Source organism: Aquarana catesbeiana, linkage group LG03 (genome assembly GCF_042186555.1).
Source record: "Aquarana catesbeiana isolate 2022-GZ linkage group LG03, ASM4218655v1, whole genome shotgun sequence".
Taxonomy (NCBI): domain Eukaryota; kingdom Metazoa; phylum Chordata; class Amphibia; order Anura; family Ranidae; genus Aquarana; species Aquarana catesbeiana.
In genome coordinates this window covers 45,332,951-45,359,892 of record NC_133326.1, presented here as the reverse complement: position 1 = coordinate 45,359,892, position 26,942 = coordinate 45,332,951, and the positions used below count along the sequence as shown (strand labels likewise).

Sequence of the window (26,942 nt, the reverse complement as noted above, 5' to 3'; positions counted from 1 at the left end):
GAATCTACAAAAAAAAACAAAAACCTATACTTCTCTTTTAACATTAACAACGTTTAACATCTTAAAGTATCTGTAAACCCTCACCTTGTTAAACAATTCATTCAGTTTAACCACTTCAGCTCCGGAAGATATACCCCCTTTCATGACAAAGTAATTTTGTGCGATATGGCACTGCGTTACTTTAAGACCCCTTTCACACTGGGGCGTATTTCAGGCGCTTTAGCGTTAAAGCGCCTGAAAGAAGCCTCATCTGCAATCCCAATGTGAAAGCCTGAGTGCTTTCACACTGGGGCTTTTTCAGGCGCTTTATCGTTAAAAAAAGCGCCTGGAAGAAGCCTCATCTGCAATCCCAATGTGAAAGCCTGAGTGCTTTCACACTGAGACCCCTTTCACACTGGGGCGTTTTTCATGCGCTTTAGTGTTAAAAAAAAAAGCGCCTGAAAGAAGCCTCATCTGCAATCCCAATGTGAAAGCCCAAGTGCTTTCACACTGAGGCGCTGCGCTGGTCCTGCAAGCAGCTTCTTTGCAGCGATTTAGGAGCGGTGAAATCAATTGGAAGCGCCTGCAAAAGCGCCTTGGCAGCTGCGCTTTGTGGGCGCTTTTAACCCTTTATTCGGCCACTAGCGGGGGGTTAAAAGTGCCCTGCTAGCGCTCAAAAAATGCAGGTAAAGCGCGCTTTACCTGCATTTTTCAGGCGCTGGCAGTGTGAAAGGGCTCTTAAAGTACTCAGGCTTTCACATTGGAATTGCAGATGAGGCTTCTTTCAGGCGCTTTAACGCTAAAGCGCCTGAAAAACGCCCCAGTGTGAAAGGGGTCTAACTGAAAAATTTGCAGTAAAACTGTACCCAAATAAAATTTATTTTTTTCCCCCACAAATAGAGCTTTCTTTTGGTGGTATTTGATCATCTCTGCATTTTTTTATTTATTGTGCTATAAGCAAAAAAAAAAAAGACAATTTTGAGGAAAAAAAAACTATATTTTTTTTACTTTCTGCTATAAAACATATCCAGTAAATAAATGTAAAAAATCAAATTTCTTCATCAATTTAGGCCAATATGTATTCTACATATTTTTGGTTAAAAAAAAAATCCCAATCAGCGTATCTTGATTGGTTTGCCCATTTTAGAAATGGCAGCGATCAGCGACTTATAACGGGACTGCAATATTGCAGTGGACAAATCTGGCACTAACTGATGCTAGTGATCAGCGCTAAAAATATGCGCGGTCACTGTACTAATGACACTGGCTGGGAAGGGGTTAACATCAGGGGTTATCAAAGCGTTAACTGTGTGCCTAGCCAGTGTTTGTGTACTGAATGGGAATCTGCCTTTTTTACATAGGCAGATTGCTGTTCTGCGTGTGTAACGAAAAGTCGGCGGACATCGAGACCGCTGTACTCACTGATCGGCTCCTGCTGTGCACAAACACAGCGGAAGCAAGCCGCCGGTGGCACGCATTCACGCCTGCTTCCCTGAAGTGCGTGATCACGTATATACATGATCCTGCGCACAGCCGCCACCCTGTAGCAGAAAAACTGCTAGAGCGGTCTGCAAGTGGTTAAAATATATAAAAAAAAATATATTTTTTTTTTACCCCTTTTTTTTTAATCAGTGACCACATGTCTTCTGTTTTCAGCTGTATAAGCAGCTCAGAGAGCTGGTGGAATAGAAACGGCAAATGTAAACTGGTCTTCCCAGTGAATAGCTGTGCAGGAGAGGGGGGGGGGGGGCGGGCATGGTCAGGACAAATCTCATCATTGGGCGAAAGCTGACCACAGTGTGTTCTCATGCCTAGTGTGATCGGAAGGCACAGGGAGTGGCAGGATCACCTGGTATTTCACACAAAGAAAGCAATACAAAGACAACAGGGTACTTTTTCATAAAATGCATATGAAATGTTGGGTTTACATATTTTTTAAGCCTACATAGTCTATCCTTTATTTGCACATTTTTTGATAGATTGAAGTCCACCTCTGGTACAATAGGCTTATTATACTGTGGGTCTGATATGTACTTACACCTGTATGTAAACCAGAAGATTTGCAGTGTGATTTGTGTGTGATTTGCAGTGTGAAGAATAAAGTGTACATCAAGTCACGTGGCTTTTGAGGAAATTGAGTCCACAGCATTTAACACCAGGAAGCTTATTGTGCTTAGAGTTTGGCTTTCAACTGTGGGTACAGCTCTAAAGAAACAAAACCTTATAGCAGACCGGATCGAATGCCGGCGGGGATCAGTGGACACATGTCCGCTGTCATCCGCTGCTCCATAGAGCGCAATGGATGGTCCAATCGGGTCCGTCTGACCTGATCAGTTCGCTGGTGTGAAAGGGACCAAAGAAGCATGCAGCAAATGAAAGTTAGAGAAAAGTTAATTATTGAAGATAAAGCATCTTGATAATACCCAGGCAATGTAAAATTTCAGAAGGGGAGGTCACTGGCTGGACATTAGTTGGGTCTCTGTAGCAGCAACAACAGCACAGCTAACATCCCCTTGAGTTTTGTGCATGTTGTGACTCAGTGGGTTATGATTGGCACCCATCTAGCAAAACTCTGATGTTTTTCTTTTTTTTTTACCTGCAATGTAAAGGCATAATGTGCTAGTATGCATCGCATACTAGCACATGTGACACTTACCTGCAAACTAAGCCCTCGTCGTCCCCGTTGCAGGCCGCATCCATCTTCGCCTGTCTTTCTTCCGGGTCCGCCGCCTCTGGCTGTGTGACTGGCCGGAGCTGCGTAACGTCGCTTCCGCGCATGCACGCGGGAGCCGCTGGTCATGGCACAGGGCTCTGAAGAAACGGCACCAGCGGTCGTTCCTTTAGAGCGCATGCGCCGATGACGTAATCGGTGCAGTATATACAGTAAATATCTCCTAAACATTGCAAATTTAGGAGATATTTACAGTACCTTTAGGTAAGCCTTATTATAGACTTACCTATAGGTACAGACATTAGAGGGAGGTTTACTTCCTCTTTAAAGTAGAACTATAAGCAAAACTTTTTTTTTTTTCATTTTGGATAGAGCAAGGAAGGGTTATAACCCCTGTCAAATAATTTTTTTTCTCGCCATCTCTGTCCCATTGCGGAGATTTACCTTCACTTCCTGTCCCATAGCTAAACAGGAAGTGAAAGGAAATCCCTGAAAATTAAGGGAATTCCTTGGGGTCCTCCAGGTCACCAGAACTAGCGTCCCCATTGGAAGATTTGCCCGCTATTACTTTTCTGGGGAAAACCCCAAATTTGTGTTTTTCTTTTACTTTCAATGATAATAGTAAACCGGACAAATTGGGTGAATCTCCCTAACGGGGACACAGATGGCAAGAAAAACTAACAGGGGTTCTAATCCCTCTCCACTCTATCTAAAACTTGAAAAAAGTTTTGCCTTTAGTTATACTTTAACAGATCTACTTGGAGGAATGTTTGATGTCCTGCTGGGACTCTGGTGAGTAGTTCTCCCAATAAAACTGGTGAGCCTGTGCTAGTTCTCAGGTCAGAGCATCTTGTATGGTATTATGTCTGTAATTAAGAAGTTCTGTAATAACTACAAATTTGTTGACTGATCTGAATGTTTATCAATATTTAATATTGTGCGTCAGGAAGAGAAGCTCAAGCCATGAATAAACAGTACTGTCTGAAGATCTCTGAATTGGAGACGGAGGCAGAACAGGTACGGATTGAGGTCAGTGAGAATCAGCGCCATCTGCAGGAGCTGGAAGGGAAAGACACACGGGATCCAGTGGAAAAATCCAGGCTGCAGGAATACCGCAAGAAGATTGCAGCCGCTGAGAGTAAAGTGCAGGTGGGTTGGGCGGGTTCACTGCAAGAGTAGTTCTTATAACCATTCCAAAGCTTTAAAGAGGGAGTCCACCTAAATCCACCAAAAAAAAAAAAAAATTAAAAGCCAGCAGCTACAAATACTGCAGCTGCTGAGTTTTAATAAATGGCCACTTACCTGTCCCAGGGTCCAGCGATGTCGGCAGCCGACGCCGATAACCCGCTCGATTCTCGGCAGCTGCCGCCGCCATCCTAGGTGAGGGAATCAGGAAGTGAAGCGTTGCGGCTTCACTTCCCGGTTCCCTACTGCGCATGCGCGAGTCGCGCTGCGCATCGTAACTGGTCCCCGCTATCTCCTGGGACCTGTGTTTCCCAGGAGACAGCGCGGAGGGGCAGGAAGAGGCATAGACTCCCGTGGGAGTCTATGCCGGAAGTGGATGCAAATACCTGTTTTAGACAGGTATCTGCACCCCCCTCCCCCCTTAAAGGTGCCAAATGTGACACCGGAGGGGGGGAGGGTTTTTTAAATGACAAACTTGTCATACTTACCTGCTCTGTGCAAGTGTTTTGCACAGAGTGGCCCAGATCCTCCTTTTCTGGGGTTTCCCAGTAGTGGTTCTTCCTCCCTCCTCATCGAGTGCTCCCACGGAGAGCCACTTTCCATGGGGGGCACTCGGCGCGTTTCCGAGTCATGCAGCTGCGTCCAATGACACAGACAGCAGGACTTGGCTCCGCCACTCCTGCTGCGATCAATCTATCCAATGAGGATAGATTGGGGCTGCTGTGCTCGTCCCCGTCGCTGGAACGATCGGGTTCAGGTGAGTAAAAAAGGGGGGGGGCTCTGGGGGGCTGCTGCAATACAGAAGGTTCTTTCTATGCATTAAGGTGAAAAACCTCAAAGACTTTACAACCTCTTCACAGTGGTTTTAAACCCTTTACAATCACTTTATACTACAGGCAAGCCTATAATTAGGCTTACCTGTAGCTACACTGGATATCTCCTCAACCTGCACGATTTAGGAGAAATCGCTGTATTTGCAAGTGCCGACGTCATCGGCACATGTGCACTTGAGCAAACTGAAGCAATGGCACGTACGTGTCGTTGCTTCACTGGTACTGTGCCATTACCGGCGGGAGTGACGTCATCGCGGCTCCGGCTCTGTGATTGGCCCCCGGAGCGACGTTGGCTGCTGGAGCGGTGAACGAGGACTGCTGCGGGCGCTTAGATCCCAGGTAAGTAATTCATAATGAGCGAGTATGCTGTGTATACTCGCTCATTATGCCTTTGTCTTGCAGATTTTTTTTTATTTTGGGAATTTTTTAAAAGGGTTTACAACCACTTTAAGTACTGAAGTTTGGCACCATTCCACGAGGGTGCGCAATTTTAAAGGGGTTAGGTGTTGGTTTACTCAGGGTAACATCATCTTTCACATTTATACAAAAAAATTGGGGTAAATATTGTGTGTGGGGGGGGGGGTTAATTCATAAGTGTTTTTTTTTTCCAAACAACTTTTCCAAAATTTGAAAAATTGCTGTGCTAATACCATGTGACATAAACAATTGCAAGGACTGCCATTTTATTTACTAGGGTCTATGCTAAAATATATAAATATGTATTTTCTATGCATTAAGGTGAAATAACATCTGACAATACCGGCCCCCCCAGCACCCCTGTTTTACTTACCTAACCCCTCGAAAGTCCCGCGCTCGCCCCCGACATTCTCTTTGCCGCTCAGCCTGGCCGTTGATTGGTTTCAGTGGATGGATTGAGAGCAGCACAGACATTGGCTCGCGCTGCTGTCAATCACATCCAATGACGTGGCGCGCCGAGGGGGCAGGGCCGAGTGATATACAGCCGCCATAGCCGCTCACTGTCATGGGAGCGCGCCGGCAAGCACTCAACACCATGCGAGGGAGCTCACATGAAGTGTTAAGTCCTTGCGGGGGGGAGCCGAGACAGCCGCCGAGGGACCCCAGAAGACCAGGTTCGGGGCCACTCTGTGCAAAACGAGCTGCACAGTGGAGGTAAGTATAACATGTTTGTTGTTTTTCAAAAAAAAAAAAAAATGTATCTTTAGTGATCCTTTAAGAACATGTTACACCCTAAATACGGCTGTAATGTGTTCCTAAAAAACACAGAAGTGCCATCAACCTTCAGGCCTAAAATATTTAAACCTCATGAACTAAACAGTGACTGGCATTTATTCATTTATAAAAACAATGATCGGCAGTGTTGTCCCTTGTTGAAGGTTTCTTTTCATTATCAATCGTGTAACATGAACCATGCCTTGAGATATTATTGTTCTCTGCAGGTTTTAAAAGAGAAGAAACAAGCCACAGAAAAGCTGGCGTCAATTTCTATCCAGAGTGAAAGACGGGTTCAAGATCTGGAGAAGAATATCTTGCAGATGAAACAACAGCAAGGGCAGCTACAGAAGAAGCTTAAAGAGGAGACTGAACAGAAACGGAGACTGGAGACTGAGATGCAGAAGAGAAGACACCGAGTGAAGGTGACTGGGACATCTTTGTACAGATTAAAGAAATGTCTTTTTTTCTAATAGTGTTCATTCAGCCAAGAAACATATGTTTATAACAGACATGAAAACCACAGCCTAATCTGCTAAACATTTATGCTTCAGACACATCTAATGCAAAAGACTTTTTGTTGGAATTAATCATTAAAAAATGCAAAGTTGCCCTTTTTTTGTTTTTTGTTTTTTTATTCAAAGGCTTTAGTTGCCTTATTGTGATATGAAATGCAAAGTGAGCCTGGAGGAACTCAGCAGGTGGCAGGTAGTAAGACGACCAATTAACAAAAGATTTCCTGCCTTGCCTTTAGGAGCTCGAGTTAAAGCATGAACAGCAACAAAAGATACTGAGGATCAAAACTGAGGAAATAGCGGCTTTTCAAAGGAAGAGGAGAAGTGGGAGCAATGGATCACTTATCAGTCTGGAGCAGCAGCAGGTAAGCTTCATGGATTTCACAGCATCTTCTAGTATACAACTGTTTGATGAAAACCGGTTGTATAATTGTTCTTTCATCACCAGCCAAACAGGTTTGCTGCTGTTATCTGTTTAGCAGTGTTTTTGTGCTTTTTGTGTAGATATAAAGTAAAAATAAGCAATTTGACTTTCATAAAAAATGAGTTGGCAAATCCCCCTGTTTAGCATAGCAGTCACTCCGAGCGTGTATAATCTATCTGCATGCGTCTTTTATTTGCTAGAAAATTGAAGAGCAGAAGAAATGGCTGGACAGTGAGATTGATAAAGTCCTGGAACAGCGCCGTGCCTTGGGCGAGTTAGAAGAAGAACTGAAGAAAAGGGAGGGTATATTGAATAAGAAGGAAGCACTTCTACAGGAGAAGAATGATTTGGAGATCAAGAGGCTTCGATCCAGCCAGGTGAGTGTGTGTTTGTGGGTTTTAATACCATACTAAATGAGATTTGCCAATAGAGACTTTGAAATAAATTAAGGCTAATCCATATCCATTTGAATATATACTATATTGCCAAAGGTTTTGGGACGCCTGCCTTTACACGCACATGAACTTTTAATGGCATCCCAGTCTTAGTCCGTAGGGTTCAATATTGAGTAGGCCCACCCTTTGCAGCTATAACAGCATCAGGTTGAGGTCAGGACTCTGTGCAGGCCAGTCAAGTTTCTCCACCCCAAATTCGCTCATCAATGTCTTTATGGACCTTGTTTGTGCACTGGTCATGTCGGAACAGGAAGGGGCCATCCCCAAACGGTTCCCACAAAGTTGGGAGCATGAAATTGTCCAAAATGTTTTGGTATGCTGACGCCTTAAGAGTTCCCTTCACTGGAACTAAGGGGCCAAGCCCAACTCCTGAAAAACAACCCCACACCATAACCCCCCCTTCCACCAAATGATTTGGAGGGGTGGCCCAATACTTTTGGCAATATAGTGTGGATGAGCAAGTTTGGGGTGGAGGAACTTGACTGGCCTGCACAGAGTCAGGCACTGATGTTGGACGAGAAGGCCTGGCTCGCAGTCGCCGTTCTAGTACAGCCTAAAGGTGTTCTATTGGTTTGAGATCAGGACTCTGTGCAGGCCAGTCAATTTCCTCCACCCCAAACTTGCTCATCCACACTATATTGCCAAAAGTATTGGGCCACCCCTCCAAATCATTTGGTGAAGGGGGGAGTATGCTGTGGGGGTTGTTTTTCAGGGGTTGGGCTTGGCCCATTAGTTCCAGTGAAGGGAACTCTTAGGGCGTCGGCACACCAAGACATTTTGGACAATTTCATTCTCCCAACTTTGTGGGAACCATTTGGGGACTTGCTTCATGAATACCTACCTTGGAGGTCATTACCCTTGAGAGCCGTTTGAGGACTTGTGGGATTACCTGATTTATCTGTCAAAGGTCGCCAGATCTGAAGCCTCCATCTTTGGTGTAGGCCACCACAAGCCTGTTTGACTCATAGGGTGTATGCCCTTTTGGGTTCAAACATTCCGGTAAGCCTTCATCTAATTAGTGGTGGATTATCTACTTGTAAAACCCTCTTTACAAGTTATTTTCACTTTTAATGTCGAATGGATGTTATGAACACTTGGCTTCTATTCATTTAATTTTTGGACTCACTACGCATTGGGCTTCTATAACTTACGGATTTCATGTTTATTTGCTTTTCATTATTGATGCATTATTACTGTGAACTTATTTAATCAAGGATCCACACATTCTTTATTATTGAGTGTGAGACTCACAACATCTTAGTTAATTTTTGAGATGTGTTTTTAGCGCTGCACTTCTATCTTTATGTTAATATAGTGTATGTGTTAGGAAGTTGTTAAAAACTCTTAAAGTGTTAAATGAAGGCGGTTGTGCATGTGTGAATTTATCTTTGTACCTTTAGTCCCAAGATCTGGAGATCTCAAGTCTCAAGCACTTACTCCTCCCAATAAACATTGTATTTCTAATCATTAGGTTAGGTTATAGTTGTATGCTTTGGATGTGTTTGCGGGGCTGCATCGGTGGAGGTGCTCATTCTAGTGATGTATTCCAGCTGCAAGCACTAGATGGAACGTATTGACTTCCTGTGCATGTAGAGTAGTGTTGTGGTAATGTTTATAGTGAAGGTTGCCTTTATTAACTGGAAAGGTTTAGTTAATGGTAGACAACCTACTAAAGTTTGGGGGAAAAAAATAGTTGGGTCGTGTTTGGGACCAGACACTGGGCTGGAGGAGAGCATTTGAAGGACATGCCCTCAATGGGAATTGAAAGGGTTTATTTAGGGTCAACTTAGGTGAGTTTCTTAAACTGATATTAAACCTTCAGGTTTTTTTAAACTAAACTAACAAACCTGTCAATGGTTTTACACAGAGCAGCCCCAGTCCTCCCTTTCTGGGATTCCCCACCGGTGCTCCAGACTCCTCCTCTTTAGTGAGTGCCCCCAGGGAAAACCACTTTCCCTGGGGGGCACCCATGCATGCTCGTTCCTGAGCGTCCAGGTTTGCATCTATTAACAGGGACGGGTGACTCAGCCCTGCCTCCTGCTCCCTCGTCACAGCCTTTGACAGCAGCGAGAGCCAATGGCTGACGCTGCTATTGGTTTGCCCAATGACAAGGGAGACCGCTGCTCTCATGTACATCACTGGATCGGATTGGGCAGGTAAGAAAGGGGGGTGGGTCTTGGGGGGGCTCCTGCAGCACAAAAGCTTTTTTACCTTAAGGCATAAAATGCCTTTAGGTAAAAAAAAAAACCAAAAAAAAAACCTTGAGGCTTTAGAACCACTTTAATACACAGATGAAGAACAAAAAAAATAAAAATTTTAGGTACCTTTTATGATTTTGCTAAGTAACACATATAGAAAACCAGAATAAAGTGGAACTACTGGTAAAATGAATCTTGGATATTAATTGTTTCAGTCTTATCCTAATCTTAAGCCTCGTACACACGGTACAATTGTTGGCCAACCGAGCGTCTGATTTTTGTCAAAAGGGCGTGTGCCAGGATCTTGTCTTGCATACTAACGGTATACAATTGTCGTGCCACAAAGACGAACGTAGTTACGTACTACGAGAAATTTTTGCTCTTGAGCGCAACCCTTTGGGCCCCTTCTGCTAATTTCGTGTTTGGTGAGCATTGATTCTGAGCATGCGTGTTTGTACTTTGAATTTTGTGTGATGGATTTGTGTACTGACCATATAAAAATCAGACGTCAAGCCATTGTCTGCCGAAAAATTTACTAGCCTGTCATCCAACATTGTTGGCTGAAAATTGGACAACAATTATCAAAAGGAGCGTATGAACGGTCAGATTTTAGGACAACAGTCTGTCAACAGACAATCCCCTGCCAACAATCGTATCATGTGTATGAGGCTTGATAGCTGCAGGTTTCCTTTGTGAACAGTTGAACATGTCCTCTCTCCTTCCCCAACATCATAGTAGTCGTACTCACTCACGTGCTGGCTCAGTTAAACTGGCCATAGATGGATCAGAATTCAGCCATTTCAGCAAGGACAAATTTCGATCCATGTGTGACCACTCTCGCTCGTTCAACTTCTGTTAAATGGTCTTGTTGAAAAGAAATTCTCGATCAATGGCTGCAGCAGCTAAGCGGTGTATTCTGACAGCGGAGAGTCCCTGCTGTCAGAATACAGTGCCACAGTGAGGATTCCCCCATCCAGCTTGTTTTTTTTTTTTTTTTTTTAATCGATCAGCCCTCTAGCTGATTAAAAGAAAAATGAGTCCTCTATAGCAAGCCTTTGTCAAATCTCCTGCCACATCGTGTGATCGGCTCGTGACGGAGCCGCAGCTCTTTGGTCATCACTGAACTCACTTGAAGCAATATTAGCTAAAAAGCCTGCTCTCCTCATCTTACTTTGCTATGCAGGAGATTACAGGAGGCGGATTTTAAGAGAAATTGGTACAAATTCTTTTTCATAAATTTGTTAACTGACTTGGTGTTTTTGTTCTTTTTATATTTGCCTGGAAATTTATTTTAATTTAAAAAGATTTGTGTTTTGTATGTATGTATGTCCGCTTTATGTTCATGGACATAATTCTGAGGCTGACTCTTCATAAAATGGAATTCTATTTTATTCTTTAGGCTCTGAGTAATGATATTGTCAGGGTGTCCAGCCGCATTGAGGATCTGGAGAAGGAGCTGAGTGAGAAGAATGGACAACTCCGCCAAGGCAGTGGCTATGACCAACAGCGAATACGAGATGAGATTAATAACCTGAGACAAGAGAAGGATTTGCTGTTAAAGCAGAGGGTGGACATAGATGATAAATTACGGCAGGGAAACCTCCTTTCTGCTGAGGTAAATTATTGTAATTGTGCAGTACAGGACACAGGAGTTGATTCTTAAGCTTGCCATAGACGAGTCGAAAACCGAAAGTTCTGTTGATCGAAAAAACGAAAATGGCGCTTACGTTTGTGCCATAATTTGTTTAGTTTTTCTAATAAAAAAAAAATCCAACATGTCGGATCAGTCACTTTCGATTGCGACACGAAAATCGCTTGTTGCAGCCGGCACACTAATGATGCGAAAACCAACCGACCTGACAATCGATAAGAATATTCATTCGATTTTCGACTACTCTATTGACTGCTTTAGACCATTGGTTATTTGCCTCTACCTTTTAAAATTATTGTAAAGTCTTATTTTTTTTTGTTTTTTAAATAATAAACACGTTATACTTACCTGCTCTGTGCAGTTGGTTTTGCACAAAGTGTCCCAGATCCTTCTCTTCTCAGGTCCCTCTTCTGTGCTCCTGGCCCCTCCCTCCTGTTGAGTGCCCCCCCCCACAGCAAGCAGCTTACTATGGGGCACTCAAGCCGAGCTACAGCTCCGTGTATCCATTCAGACATGGAGCTGTGACCCTGCCCCCTCTCTCTCCTGATTGGCTCACTGAATTTGCTTGACAGCAGCAGGAGCCAATGGCACCACGCTGCCGTCTCAGCCAATCAGGAGGGAGAGTCTCGGCTTGCCAAGGCACTCCTGCAACAACGCTGGACAGAGATGGGCTCAGGTAAGTATTAGGAGGGCTGCTGCACACAGAAGGCTTTTAATCTTAATTCATAGCCTGCATTAAGATAAAAAGCCTTCTGACTTTACAACCATTTTAAGTGATTGGACACTGGCAAAACCTTTGGGGGTGGGTATTCAGGGCTAGCCTCCAGTTTTTTTTTTTTGCTTACCTGTGTGCAATTCTTTAGTTGGCAGTATAACCCGATGATGAAAGACTTGTGTCCCTAAGTGGACTGTATGAAAACTATTGCAAATATCTTAATATTCTGCACTGCCATGCATGTAGAATTCATTTTTTTAACTTTTATTTTTTTATTTTTTTTTGTGCTTTCCTTTTTTATGTTTAGGCCCCTTTCCCACTGCTGCGAGTTCGCCGCGATTTCAGGGAATGCCTGTGCAAACTTGAGGTCTGTGGACCTCAACTTGCATGAAAGTCCGACCAAAGTAGTACAGGGACTACTTTTGAAATCGGCATGACTTGAAGTTGCACAAGTGGTTATCAATGGAAATCATAGGGAACGACTTGTTATGCAACTTTGCAGTTCCGAGTCGCAGGACAAGTCACACACGTGTGAAAGGGGCCTTAATCTCAATTAACTATTTTTCAGTAGACTTACTGATGAGGTTATCATAAAACGCTAAACATGGATATAACAAAGCATAATGCATATTCAACCCATATAGCAAACTGCAACCCACAGATATCAATTATGCTAGAAAGGAAAATAAAGGATATCTAGTAGTATCTAATACAGGAGAGGAGGGAAGGAAGCAAGAGGAGAGGGAGAAGAGAAAAAAAAGTGTGGGGGGAGAATGAATAGATAGATTCAGGGCCAAATACCATTCAAAAGCCACACACTGTCTGTTAAATGTGGTTAGCTCTCAATAGCCATAGGATATACTGTATGTTAAAATGTATGTTGTAAATTCAGAGGACATTATAAAGTGAGACAATATAGTCCAGTTTATTAACCTTTTTATACATACATACATACACATTATAATGCAACAGTGTAAATTTGCTGTCTCCTCAAAATAACTCAACACACAGCCATTAATGTCTAAACCGCTGGCAACAAAAGTGAGTACCCTAAGTGAAAATGTCCAAATTGGGCCCAAAGTGTCAATATTTTGTGTGGCCACCATTATTTTCCAGCACTGCCTTAACCCTCTTGGGCATGGAGTTCACCAGAGCTCCACAGGTTGCCATTGGAGTCCTCTTCCACTCCTCCATGATGACATCACAGAGCTGGTGGATGTTAGAGACCTTTGCGCTCCTCCACCTTCCATTTGAGAATGCCCCACAGATGCTCAATAGGGTTTAGGTCTGGAGACATGCTTGGCCAGTACATCACCTCTACCCTCAGCTTCTTTAGCAAGGCAGTGGTCATCTTGGAGGTGTGTTTGGGGTTGTTATTATGCTGGAATACTGCCCTGCGGCCCAGTCTCCGAAGGGAGGGATCATGCTCTGCTTCAGTATGTCACAGTACATGTTGGCATTCATGGTTCCCTCAATGAACTGTAGCTTCCCAGTGCCGGCAGCACTCATACAGCCCCAGACCATGACACTCCCACCACCATGCTTGACTGTAGGCAAGACACACTTGTCTATGTACTCCTTACTTGGTTGCCGCAACACATGCCTGACACCATCTGAACCAAATAAGTTTATCTTGGTCTCATCAGACAACAGCACATGGTTCCAGTAATCCTTGTCCTTAGTCTACTTGTCTTCAGCAAACTGTTTTGCGGGCTTTCTTGTGCATCATCTGTAGAAGAGATTTCCTTCTGGACGACAGACATGCAGACCAATTTGATGCAGTGTGCGGTGTATGGTCTGAGTACTGATAGGCTGACCCCCCACCCCTTCAACCTTTGCAGCAATGCTGGCAGCACTCATACATCTATTTCTCAAAGACAACCTCTGGATATGACGCTGAGCACGTGCATTCAATTTCTTTGGTCGACTGTATGGTATTGGCCACTATGCTGCAGCTCAGTTTCAGGGTCTTGGTAATCTTCTTATAGCCTAGGCCATCTTTATGTAGATCAACAATTTATTTTTTCAGATCATCTGACAGTTCTTTGCCATGAGGTGCCATGTTGATTTTTCAGTGACCAGTATGAGAGAGGTAGAGCAATGAGACCAAAATTCACACCTGAGACCTTATAACACGAACAAGTCACATGACACCGGGGAGGGAAAATGGCTAATTGGGCCCAATTTGGGCATTTTCACTTAGGGGTACATTTACTTTTGTTGCCAGCGGTTTAGACATTAATGACTGTGTGTTGAGTTATTTTGAGGGGACAGCAAATTTACACTGTTATACAAGCTGTACACTCACTACTTTACATTGTAGCAAAGTGTCATTTCTTCAGTGTTGTCACATGAAAAGATATAATAAAATATTTAGAAAAATGTGAGGGGTGTACTCACTTTTGTGAGATCCTGTGTGTATACAGTTGTGCTCATAAGTTTACATACCCTGGCAGGATTTTTGATTTCTTGGCTATTTTTCAGAGAATATGAATAATAACACAGAAACTTTTCTTTCACTCTTGGTTAGTGTTTGGCTGAAGCCATTTATCATTAATTAACTGTGTTTACTCTTTTTAAACCATAATGACAACAACAGAAACTACCCAAATAACCCTGATCAAAAGTTTACATACCCCAGTTTCTAATACCATGTATTGCCCCCTTTAACATCAATGACAGCTTGAAGTCTTTTGTGATATTTGTGGATGAGGCTCTTTGTCTTCTCAGATGGTAAAGCTGCCCATTCCTCTTGGCAAAAAGCCACCAATTCCTGTAAATTCTTGGGCTGACTTGCATGAACTGCACGTTTGCGATGTCCCCAGAGTGACTCAATGATATTGAGGTCAGGAGACTGAGATGGCCACTCCGGAACCTTCACTTTATTCTGCTGTAGCCAATGACAGGTCCACGTGTCCTTGTGTTTTGGATCATTGTCATGTTGGAATGTCCAAGTACGTCCCATGCGCAGCTTCCTGGCTGATGAATGCAAATGTTCCTCCAATATTTTTTGATAACCTACTGCATTCATCTTGCCATCAATTTTGACCAAATTTCCTGTGCCTTTGTAGCTCACATATCCCCAAAACATCAGCAATCCACCGCTGTACCTTTTCATCATAGGCCTTGTTGACTCCTCTCCAATAGTAGTGTTTATGGTTGTGGCCAAAAAGCTCAATTTTGGTCTCATCGCTCTAAATTACTTTGTGCCAGAAGGTTTGAGGCTTGTCTCTGTGCTGTTTGGAGTAATGTAAGCGGGATACTTTATGGCATTTGTGTAGTAATGGCTTTCTTCTGGCGACTCGACCATGCAGCCCATCTTTCTTCAAGTGCCTCCTTATTGTGCATCTTGAAACAGCCACACCACATGTTTTCAGAGAGTCCTGTATTTCACCTGAAGTTATTTGTGGGTTTTTCTTTGCATCCCGAACAATTTTCCTGGCAGTTGTGGCTGAAATTTTAGTTGGTCTACCTGTCCGTGTTTTGGTTTCAACAGAACCTCTCTTTTTCCACTTCTTGATTAGAGTTTGAACACTGCTGATTGGCATTCTCAATTCCTTGGATATCTTTTTATATCCCTTTCCTGTTTTATACAGTTCAACTACTTTTTCTCGCAGATCCTTTGACAATTATTTTGCTTTCCCCATGACTCAGAATCCAGAAACATCAGTGCAGCACTGGATGAAAGATGCAAGGGTCTGTCAGGAGTCCAGAAACGCATTGACCTTTTATACACACACACTAATTACAAGCAAACAGATCACTGGTGAGGGTGGTTACCTTTAATAGCCATTCAAACCCCTTTGTGTCAACTTTTGTGCATGTTATCAGGCCAAAATCACCAGGGTATGTAAACTTTTGATCAGGGTCATTTGGGTAGTTTCTGTTGTTATTATGATTTAAAAAGAGTAAACACAGTTGATTGATAATAAATGACTTCAGCCAAACACTAACCATGAGTGAAAAAAGTTTTTGTGCTCTGAAAAATGGCCAAGAAATCATAAATTCTGCCCTGGGTATGTAAACTTATGAGCACAACTGTATACACACAGGATCTCACAAAAGTGAGTACACAACTCGCATGTTTGTAAATATTTTATTCTACCTTTTCATGTGACAACACTGAAGAAATGACACTTTGCGACAATGTAAAGTAGTGAGTGTACAGCTTGTATAACAGTGTACGTTTGCTATCCCCTGTAAATTTATGAGCACAACTGTGTGTGTGTGTGTGTGTGTGTGTGTGTGTGTGTGTGTGTATAAATATATATATATATATATATATATATATATATATATATATATATAATGTATGTATAATAATTTTTTATATATATATATTTTGTTATTATTTTTATTTATTTTTATATCATTTCCCCTATCTTTTACTAAAGATATTTCTTTAAAGAACTGTGTGGACGGTAATTTATTTAAGGAGGTTGTAGAGCATACAAATGTGGGTTGTATTGAACTGTGAAGTAATCTCAATATTCTACATGCACCATGTCTTCAATCTTTGACTGTCTTCTGCAGCGAATCTGCAGTTTTTGACCATCTGCTTCTGAATGTCTGCAGTTTCTATCCGTCTCCTACAGCATTGTCTGCAGTCCCTGTACATCCCCCTCTATGGTTGAAGGATGACTAAATCTGGGTTGAAAATCTGTTGCAGCTCTGAGTTATAAATATTCTGAATATAATCTTTATTTCCCCTCTTCAGGAAGAGAGGATCCTGTTCCAGTTGGATGAGGCAATAGAAGCTCTTGATGCAGCAATTGAATACAAGAATGAATCTATAACACGCAGGCAGCGAGTTCTTCGAGCCTCAGCTAGTCTGCTCTCCCAGTGTGAAATGAACCTCATGGCAAAGCTGAGTTATCTGTCCTCCTCTGAGACCCGAGCTCTCCTCTGTAAATATTTTGACAAGGTAAATGTTCCGCTGAATAGGCGACAGCCAGGCTGCTCCTTGGAATAGTACATCAAAGAATGCAGAGAATGGAGTGTGTATATGTATAGCCCTGCCGCAGAACTGTGTTTGAATTCGCATTTAACCACTTCAATCCCAGGGACTTTCACCCCCTTCCTGCCCAGGCCAATTCTCAGCTTTCAACGCTGTCACACTTTGAATGACAATTGCACTGTCATGCACCGTTGTACACAAACTAAATTTTGAACATTTTTTTCACAGAAATGGAGCTTTCTTTTGGTGCTATTTGATCACCACTCGGTTTTTTATTTTTTTGGTAAATAAAGGAAAAAAGACTGAAAATCTTAAAAAAAAAAAAAAAATGGCAAAGAAATAATTGTTCTACATGAATTTAGCCCAAAATGTATTCTTCTACATTTTTTTGCCGATCACACAGGCATTTTTTCACAATGCCTGTGTGATCGGCACATTCTGACAGATCATCATATGACGCCTAGTCAGGATAACTAAACCACCACCCAGCCATCAATCTGCTATTGACTGGACGGGAACTGCTTAAAGATTAAGTTCACCTTTTAAAATAAAATAATAAATGCACATCTTTTTGCAGGAAAAAAAAAAAATGTGCATTTATTATTTTTTTAACTTGGAGCCTGAAAAGCATTGCCCCAGCGATCAGCAGATTACAGGTGCCATGCAGGACTCCTGCAGACTTCTCAGTGTATCTGTGTGCCCATATCTCGTATGGGCAGGCACATACAAACTGACAGGAAAAAGATAATGAACTATCAGAGCACTCCACAGCGCCATGGTAGTTCATTGAAACTACAAGCCGACAGCCACAAAAGCTGTTCAGACTTGTAGTTTCCCACTCACAGAGGACTGTGAATGAATGATGTGGCCTGGTGGGCGGAGCCGTGAGCATGTGACAGCGGGCCCTGAGAAGATGCCTGCCCGCTGTCACTGGGTGAGGGGTGGGAAAGATGGAAAGGCTGCAGCTGCTTGAACGTGTTCCATGTTCCACCCTAAATACGGGTAGAACATGTAACCTGTTCCAAAAGGTGAAGAGACTATGGACACACATCCATGACACCCCTGAGGTGTATGTGGCAATCCCAGCCTGGACTCCGACCAGGCCACGCACCCAACGCGTTTCACTCTGCCCCATTCCAAAATTGTCGATTTACACTAACCGTGACATCAAGATGCAGATTAGAAAAAATGTGTTGTTTTTTTTGTTATCTTAAGCACTTCACATCCTTAGGCCTTTTTAAAACGTCCTGGACTTGAAGTGGTTAAACAAGCTCCTGGCTGCAGCCTTGAGCTAGGTATCATTTTTTTCAACTGGTGGTGGGCTGTTCAGTAAAGGTTTTTCAGAGGGCCTTGTTCCCTGATCTCCTCTGTGAGTAAAGTCGGCAATAGATGATACGATTTTCTTTCCTGCATCCACAGGTTGATTCCCCCGATCAACAGTGTTGATGGGGTAATGCCTCCCATGGGGCTATTGTGTACACCCAGTGAGGGAAGCTGTCCCTGCTGGGAGAACACAGTGATTATTGCTAGCGGCTATAGCCACTGGCAATAATCGCATGCAAAAATCCGACATGTTGGTTGTTCCCAAGACGATCGATGGATCAATTTGGGTACAACTGGCCTGCCCATACAGGGTTCCTGCTGAACCAGCTGAGATTCGAACCATCTATGGTCGGCTTAAAGAGGAGCTCCGACCCCCATCCCCCAAAAATTAAAAGTCAGCAGCTACAAACACTGTAGCCACTGACTTTTACTGTAAGGACACTTACCTGTTCAGCCTTGCAGCTTCACAGCCGGTTTCCTAATGCACATGCGCCAATTGCGCTACGCTCTGTGAATGGGCTGGCTGCAGAGGGAAGGAGGGGGGCCAAACATCTGGCTCACTTCACCGCAGTAAACTGAGCCAGAAGTGGGAGTGGGTACCTGTCAAAACCAGGTACCTGCTCCCCCTTCCCCCACAAAAGGTGCCAAATGTGGAGGAGATAGACAAGCGCAGCTTCCCCTTTTGGGTGGAGGTCCTTTTTAAGGAGTGATGAGTGTTTCCTGAGTTCTGGTTTCAGAGCTGACCTTTCCATGCTACTGAAGTCAGGGAAGCAGCTAATCAAGCATGTGAGTTATTGCTGCAAGTGTTGGATTAAGAGCAATAATTCTAGAGCCATAATTCATAGATATCTGATCAGCTATGAAAAAAGATTTGTAGTTTTTTCTTTCTTTTTTTTCTTTTTTTTTTTTTTTTAATTCTTTAACGATATGCATCAAAAATCAACAACATGACATACTGCGCAATTCCAAAGAAGTTTGTTGCACCATTGTAAAAATATGGAGCACAGTGATGTCCCGCATCACAACAGAGCAGGAGAAAGCTCATGAAAACTGCGAGGAACACAGTCATAAAAATTGTAATGATAAATCAAAGAATACGTAGATAAGGTTAAAAGACATGTAGATTCAGCAATGCAGTGTACCGTAGTTCTTTTGCTAATTCAAAGGCGCATGCAATTTTGAATCTTGACATATTTGGAATCTATTTACATGACACAACCCTATCTTTTATATTTTTACCAAAAAGTTGGTATTGTACTGTGTTTGTGTGCTTTAAAATTCATTTCAGTGTATTTTTGCCTGAAAATATGCATTTGATAAACAGCTACACAAATATCACGTGAGACAAAAAATGACAACTGCCATTTCATTCTCCCGGGCCTCTTCTACCAGAATATAACGTTTTGGGGTTCAAAGTACTTTTCTAGCAAAAAATGTTGGTTTATGTGTGAAAAATAAAAGATTACCCTGGACTCGAAGTGGTTAGACTGTATATATAGGGAAGAAAACTAACATATTTAGTACACTTCTGCAATTTGTGTGTGTTTCCCCGCGTTTTATTTCATTGATAAGTATAATAAAATATCAGTTCAACTTCAGCATGCTTTTAACTTCCTGTATTCCGGTGACAACTAGAGTTGAAAGCCCTGGCCCATTCTTCTATTCTGGGTGACAGAACACCTCCCTCGCGCCTCATCTTCATAATGTAAGGGGGGGTATTCTGTAGCATATAACCAGGAAGATTGACAATGTTGATTGGAATTTCAGTGTCTGTTGGACATTAGAAGCTTGCTGGTTTCTTGCAGATCATCCAATATTGTTATGTTCTTGTAGTAATTTTGTAAAGAGACAAAACCGGATTATACGTGCATGTATTGCATCTACTTTACCCATGGCTGTGCATGTATTGCAGAGATGTGCTGGGTAGAAATCTGTTAGGTGTTATTCAGGCCTCTTTCTGACAAATGCTGGTTGCCTGTCTGTTATGCTGATCTAGAGGCATTGGTTCTGACTTGCTGAACTGAAACAAGTATGTACAGTGCCTTGAAAAGGTATTCATACCCCTTGAAATTTTCCACATTTTGTTACAACCAAAAGCGTAAATGTATTTTATGGGGATTTTATGTGATAGAACAGCACAAAGTGGCACATAATTGTGAAGTGGAAGGAAAATGATAAATGGTTTTCAATTTTTTTTACAAATAAAACATGTGAAAAGTGTGGGGTACATTTGTATTCAGCCCCCCTGAGTCAATACTTTGTAGAACCTCCTTTCACTGCAATTACAGCTGCAAGTCTTTTTGGGGATGTCTCTACCAGCTTTGTACATCTAGAGAGGGACATTTTCAAGTTTTCAAGTCTTGCCACAGATTCTCAATTGGATTTAGGTTTTGACTTTGACTGGGCCATTCTAACACATGAATATGCTTTGATCTAAACCATTCCATTGTAGCACTGGCTGTATGTTTAGGGTCATTGTCCTGCTGGAAGGTGAACCTCTGCCCCAGTCTCAAGTCTTTTGCAGACAGGTTTTCTTCTAAGATTGCCCTGTATTTGGCTCCATCCATCTTCCCATCAACTTTAACCAGCTTCCCTGTCCCTGCTGAAAAAAAGCATCCCCACAACATGATGTTGCCACCACCATGTTTCACGGTGGAGATGGTGTGTTCAGGGTGATATTAAAGCTGGGGAAAAAATCGATTTAAATCTTGAATCGAGTTGAGAGGTCAAATCGATTCAAAATTTAAACAAATCGATTTTTTTAGATTTTTTTTTTTTTTCACCGCGCCAGTCCTGAGGCGCTGCGGACATGAGTTTTTAGGCGAAGATTTTTTTTTTTTTTAAGAAAATCTCCCAGCCCTAGGTCTTATGCAGTGTTAGTTTTCTGCCACACATAGCATTTTACTTTTAGGCCCAAAAGTTACATTTTGGTCACATGTGACCAGAGCACCTTCTTCCACATGTTTGCTGTGTCCCCCATATGGCTTCTGGCAAACTGCAAATGGGACTTCTTATAACTTTCTTTCAACAATGGCTTTCTTCTTGCCACTCTTCCATAAATGCCAAATTTGTGGAGTGCACGACTAATAGTTGTCCTGTGGACAGATTCTCCCCCTGAGCTGTGGGTCTCTGCATCTCCTCCAGAGTTACCATGGGCCTCTTGGCTGCTTCTCTGATTTAATACTCTCCTTGCCCGGCCTTCCAGTTTAGGTGGACGGCCATGTCTTGGTAGGTTTGCAGTTGTGTCATACACTTTCCATTTTCGGATGATGGATTGAACAGTGCTCCGTGAGATGTTCAAAGCTTGGGATATTTTTTTAATAACCTAACTCTGCTTTAAACTTCTCCACAACTTTATCCCTGACCTGTCTGAAGTGTTCCTTGGCCTTCATGATGCTGTTTGTTCACTAAGGTTCTCTAACAAACCTTTGAAGGATTCACAGAATAGCTGTATTTATACTGAGATTAAATTACACACAGGTGGACTCTATTGACTAATTAGGTGACTTCTGAATTGGTTCCACTAGATTTTAGTTAGGGGTACCAGAGTAATGGGGGCTGAATACAAAAATGCACACCACACTTTTCAGTTGTTTATTTGTAAAAGAAATTGAAAACCATTTATAATTTTCCTTTCACTTCACAATTATGTGCCACTTTGTGTTGGTCTACCATGTAAAATCCCAATAAAATACATTTAAATTTTTGGTTGTAATATGACAAAATGTGGAAAATTTCAAGGGGTATGAATACTTTTTCAAGGCACTGTAGGTGGATATGAGGTTCAGACTCTACTCTGGTTTAATTTGACCGGATTTTAGCTCTAAAACAGTGACAGTCAGGCAACTGTCATTTACAAGAGAAGGTTGGCAGTGGCAAGGTTTATATTTTTCTCAGTACAGTGTCCCATTAAGTTAAATCTGAGGTTCTATTTTTTTCCATGACGGTTACCGTAATCATTTTTACGAATGTGTATTTTTAGGTGTAATGGTGTAAGGATATTATATTGTTGATGTACTTTTCTTTGAAAGGAATGCATGGATTTTTGATTAGAATGTCTGAAAAGCAATGTTGTGTGAACAGGGAGCTTTGACAATGACATAAAGTGATAGCCTTTCAGTGAATGGGGATTATTTGTCAAGGAAAAGCAGAGGCATAGGAATTCTTTAGAAACCAGTTTGGATAAAACAGTGCTAAAATAATGAACACTCCATTCACAACTGGACACAAAACAAGAAAAAAAAGAAAGTGGGTTTTTTTGTGTTGCCAAATTACCGGGAATGAAACCCCAACTTGAAATATTAGATAAAAATATTAGATTCTATTGTGTACAAAAAGTTAAAATCATCTTAAAGTGGAGTTTTGTTAAAAAAAAAAAATGGACAAACAGGTAGGATTTCTAATGCAGAAGGGACATGCGTTGTTTATTTTACATTAAAGTTGCCTACCTGCCTGTCCGCCCTTGCACGAGTAGTTCATTGTAGAAATTTGGCAATGCCGAAGCTGACTGAACTCTTGCACATGTGCAAGAGTGACATCATATCAAGCCGGCCAATGAAAGCTCCCTTCTGGCCGCTAACATCTTTGAGCGACCGCCTTCTGGGTATCGATCACTGCCTGCTCAGAGAGATTAGTGGCTGGTAGGGAGCTCCGTAACACCCCATCGCTTCCCTGAAGGCGAGTATAGTTCTGCTTTAACAGCCAGCAGTAAGATATGAATTTAGCGGGTCCCAACGCGTTTCACAGTAGAGAGCTTTTTCAGGAGAAATTTGCCCTTGCAGGATGGGAAAAAAAGTCCTGCAAGCAGTATCTTTGGGGCAGTGGAGGAGCGATGTATACACCGCTCCTCCACCGCCCCTGCCCATTGATGTACACCGCCCCAGTGTGAAAGGTGTCTATATTACCAAAAGTATTGGGACGCCTGCCTTTACACAAACTTTAATGGCATCCCAGTCTTAGTCCATAGAGTTCAATATTGAGTTGGCCCAACCTTTGCAGCTATAACAGCTTAAACTCATCTGGGAAGGCTGCCCACAAGGTTTAGGAGAGTGTTTATGGGAATGTTTGACCATTCTTCCAGAAGCATTTGTGAAGTCAGGCACTGATATGGATGAGAAGGCCTGGCTCGCAGTCTCCACTCTAATTCATCCCAAAGGTGTTCTATCAGGTTGAGGTCAGCACTCTGTGCAGGCCAGTCAAGTTCCTCCACCCTAAATTCGCTCATCCATGTCTTTATGGACCTTGTTTTGTGCACTGGTGCGCAGTCATGTTGGAACAGGAAGGGGCCATCCCCAAACTGTTACCATGAAATTGTCCAAAATGTCTTGGTATGCTGACGTCTTAAATGGGTTGTTAACCCTCGTGTGTTTTCACCTTAATGCATCCTATGTATTGAGGTGAAAAAACTTCTCACAGTGACCGGCCCTCCAGCCCCCCCCCAGAGCGAGCCCACAAGGTAACCCCTGGAGCTGGAGAGAGTGTTTCTCCCAAGGGGTTTACCGATGCGAGGAGGAGCTGCCAGCACCGCCAGGGGACCCCAGAAGACAGGTTCGGGGCTACACAGTGCAAAACAAACAGCACAGTGGAGGTAAGTATGATATGTATGTTTTGTTTTGTTTTTTTAAAAGGATGGTTTACAATCACTTTAAGAGTTCTGTTCACTGGAACTAAGGGCCAAGCCCAACCCCTGAAAAACTACCCCACACCATAATCCCCCCTCCACCAAATGATTTGAACCAGTGCACAAAGCAAGGTCCATAAAGACATGGATGAGCGAGTTTCGAGTCCTGACCTCAACCCAATAGAACACCTTTGGGATAAATTGAAGCAGAGATTGCGAGCCAGGCCTTCTCCAGCATCAGTGCCTGACCTCACAAATGTGCTTCTGGAAGAATGGTCAAACATTCCCATAGACACACTCCTAAACCTTGTGGACAGCCTTCCCAGAAGAGTTGAAGCTGTTATAGCTGCAAAGAGTGGGCGAACTCCATATTGAACCCTACGGACTAAGACTGGGATGCCATTAAAGTTCATGTGCGTGTAAAGGCAGGCATCCCAATACTTTTGGTAATATAGTATATGCGTTTTTAACGTTTTGTACACCATAAAAATATTATATTTTAGCTGAAAATCTATACGTGTATGACCAGCATTACTGTTTCTGAATTCAGGCAGAAGAGAATTGAGACAAAATATATGTGAGCACTGATTTTGGTACAGTTACAGTGTGTTGGTAGCTCTTTGATAATCGTCACTGGTTGTAAATTGATGCATGCACTTCGGAAATTCTGCACCCCTGTTGTGGCATACAGCTGCAAATCTTTTCAAAGCCTGCAATCCAGAATCTGCTATCCTATCTACTCTTTCTCATTTCTAAGTACTCCTGATTACTCCCCAACTTTTAGCTTATAATACAGGTGCTCCCAATGTTAGCCTGATTTCAGCTTTCATCTGGAGACTAGTATTTTTTGGTAGTTACATCTGATCAGCTGAGAGATAACTTTCTGAGTTTTCTATTTTTGGACATGGTATGTCATCAAATCATCTGCCACTTTGATGAAGTGAAGTGTGAGCAGACCTTTAAGCTAAAATAGACATGATTTTCTAAGGTTTACCCATATATTGCTATACTTTAATTCTGCCATACGTCACTTTTTTTTTTTTTTATAGGTAGTTACACTGCGTGAGGAGGAGCATAAACTGCAGATCTCCTTCTCTGAGCTGGAAATGAATCTGGAGGAGCAGCAGCAGCTGGTGTACTGTCTGGAGGTGGCACTAGAACGTCAGCGCCTAGAAATGGATCGCCAGCTGACCTTGCAGCAGCAAGAACATGAACGTAACATACAACTCCTGCTGAAGCAATGCCAAGGTGTGCTTTTGTCTTATTTATATACTTCATACTTTGTGATAGTCAATATGTGGAATATTAATTAGAATATGAGCTGTGTTCTTATATTGACAGTTTTGTGCTCATTTCTGCCCTTTCTGACTGTTGTGTTAAAGTGATTGTAAAGGCAGAAGGATTTTTATCTTAATGCAGTCTATGTATTAAGATAAAAAAACTTCTGTGGGGGGCGTGGCCTGGACATGGCGGAGTTGAGAAGTGAAGAGCCTGAGCTCCTGCTTACTTTCCACCAAACCCACATTTTCCTGGCAGAATACCCACCAGATAGCGGAGTGGGTCTCCACGGAGGAGATTGCCGTCTGTGCCTTAGAAACCCGCATCTCCCAACTGGAAGCAGTGCAGGCCTCCCAAACCACCCACGTGTCTACCCTACATCTCCACCTGGAAGACCTAGAGGACCGGAGCTGCCGTAATAACTTGCGGCTCTGAGGTCTCCTGGAGGCTACAGGACCTCAACATTTGCAGGACATTGTACTGGTGATGTTTAACAGGCTTCCGGACTCAGCCCCTCCAGTTAATTTGGAGATGTACAGGGTACACAGAGTTCTGGGCCCCCCACTCCTCGGACACCAACAATGTGATATGCCACCTTCACCGGTACACGCACAAAGAGCTGATCCTCAGGATGGCCTGGGAGCGTGGAGAAGTTGACTTTTGACGGGGCATCAGTAAAGATCTTCCCTGATCTCTCCAGGGCGACCCTCCAGGGCCGAGCACTGCTCCGTCCACGCCTGGATAAGTTCCGCCAATTGGGCTGCAGATACAGATGGGGATTCCCCCTGTCTCTGACTGTCCGGAGGAGCTCCTCGTCATTTGTGCTACACCACCTGAATGATCTGCCAGCCCTGTTCTCCTTCCAGGACACGGCTGCCATTGCGGTCCCGAACTGGCTACAACCGCTGCCGCTGTTATGGAAATGATTAAGAGCTCCAATCGAGCCCAAGGTTATCTGCTGCTGTCTCTGATTGGAAAGTGTGGATATGCATGCATATAAAAGTAAACACTCTGAGACACGCTCAGCACCGTTACTTGTTACACTTCTGATTTATTCAAGGCGGTGCTAATGTTTTATACACACAAATACGTCATTGCTATGTTAGTCTAATAGGTACATCTCATTGGTTAAGATAAAAAAAGAAAATGGAGAATCTTCATAACGAGGTCTGACTGTCTTTGGTTTTATCTTCAGTTCCGCGTTCTTCTGATGTGTGGGATGCAGGGGGTACCCGCCATCTTGAGAAAATATAGGAACAGAGCAAACCTGTATACTTCTATAATGAGTAAGGAGAAAAATATGTATGCACATAAGAAAATAGACATTTTCAGATTACTATTATTATTATCTACATCACATTCCTTCACAATCCCCCCTAAAATGACTATTTTCTCTTTTCTGTCCCTAATACTAAAGGTCCCACTTTGGCCTGGCCCTTCTCCTCAGCAACTCTTTTTGGCTGTATATAGAATTGGGCAGCAACTGTTCACTTCCCTCCTCGATACAGCTGGAGAGTTGCAGTCAGGCGCTATCTATCCCTATAACCCTATAGGATGGTGAGGTTATGGACAGGGAGTGACTGAGAGGAGTGAAGGGTTTGTCATCTTCCATCATAAGGGGGTCCTCTTCTTCTTGGTGGAGAAATGTAGGTGTGCTATTGTCTACAGCCTTGCTCATTAACCACTTGCCGACCGCCTAACGTATATATACGTCGGCAGAATGGCACGGGCAGGCAGAATCACGTACCTGTACGTGATCTGCCTCCCGCGGGCGGGGGGTCCGATCGGACCCCCCCCCCGGTGCCAGCGGCGGTCGGCATTTGACTGGGAGCGTCGGGAGGCGAGGGGGAGACCATCCGATCGTGGCCCCTCCCCTCGCGATCGCTCCCAGCCAATCGGAATCCTCCCCTGCCTGTGTGTAGTTTCACACAGGCAGAGGATGTGATG

General features: G+C 43.1%; 1 protein-coding gene across 2 annotated transcripts in view; it reads left to right on the top strand.

Annotated features, from left to right (window-relative positions):
- Positions 1 to 26,942, top strand: part of KIF7 (kinesin family member 7) — a 99,976-nt gene that overhangs the window by 51,529 nt on the left and 21,505 nt on the right. For both annotated transcript variants that reach the window (XM_073618455.1, XM_073618456.1), the window contains exons 11-17: positions 3,597 to 3,799; positions 6,087 to 6,284; positions 6,614 to 6,739; positions 6,999 to 7,175; positions 10,851 to 11,066; positions 16,535 to 16,741; positions 24,767 to 24,965. In XM_073618455.1, the coding sequence (XP_073474556.1) occupies positions 3,597 to 3,799; positions 6,087 to 6,284; positions 6,614 to 6,739; positions 6,999 to 7,175; positions 10,851 to 11,066; positions 16,535 to 16,741; positions 24,767 to 24,965 (1,326 nt within the window). The remainder of the gene's footprint in view (positions 1 to 3,596; positions 3,800 to 6,086; positions 6,285 to 6,613; positions 6,740 to 6,998; positions 7,176 to 10,850; positions 11,067 to 16,534; positions 16,742 to 24,766; positions 24,966 to 26,942) is intronic.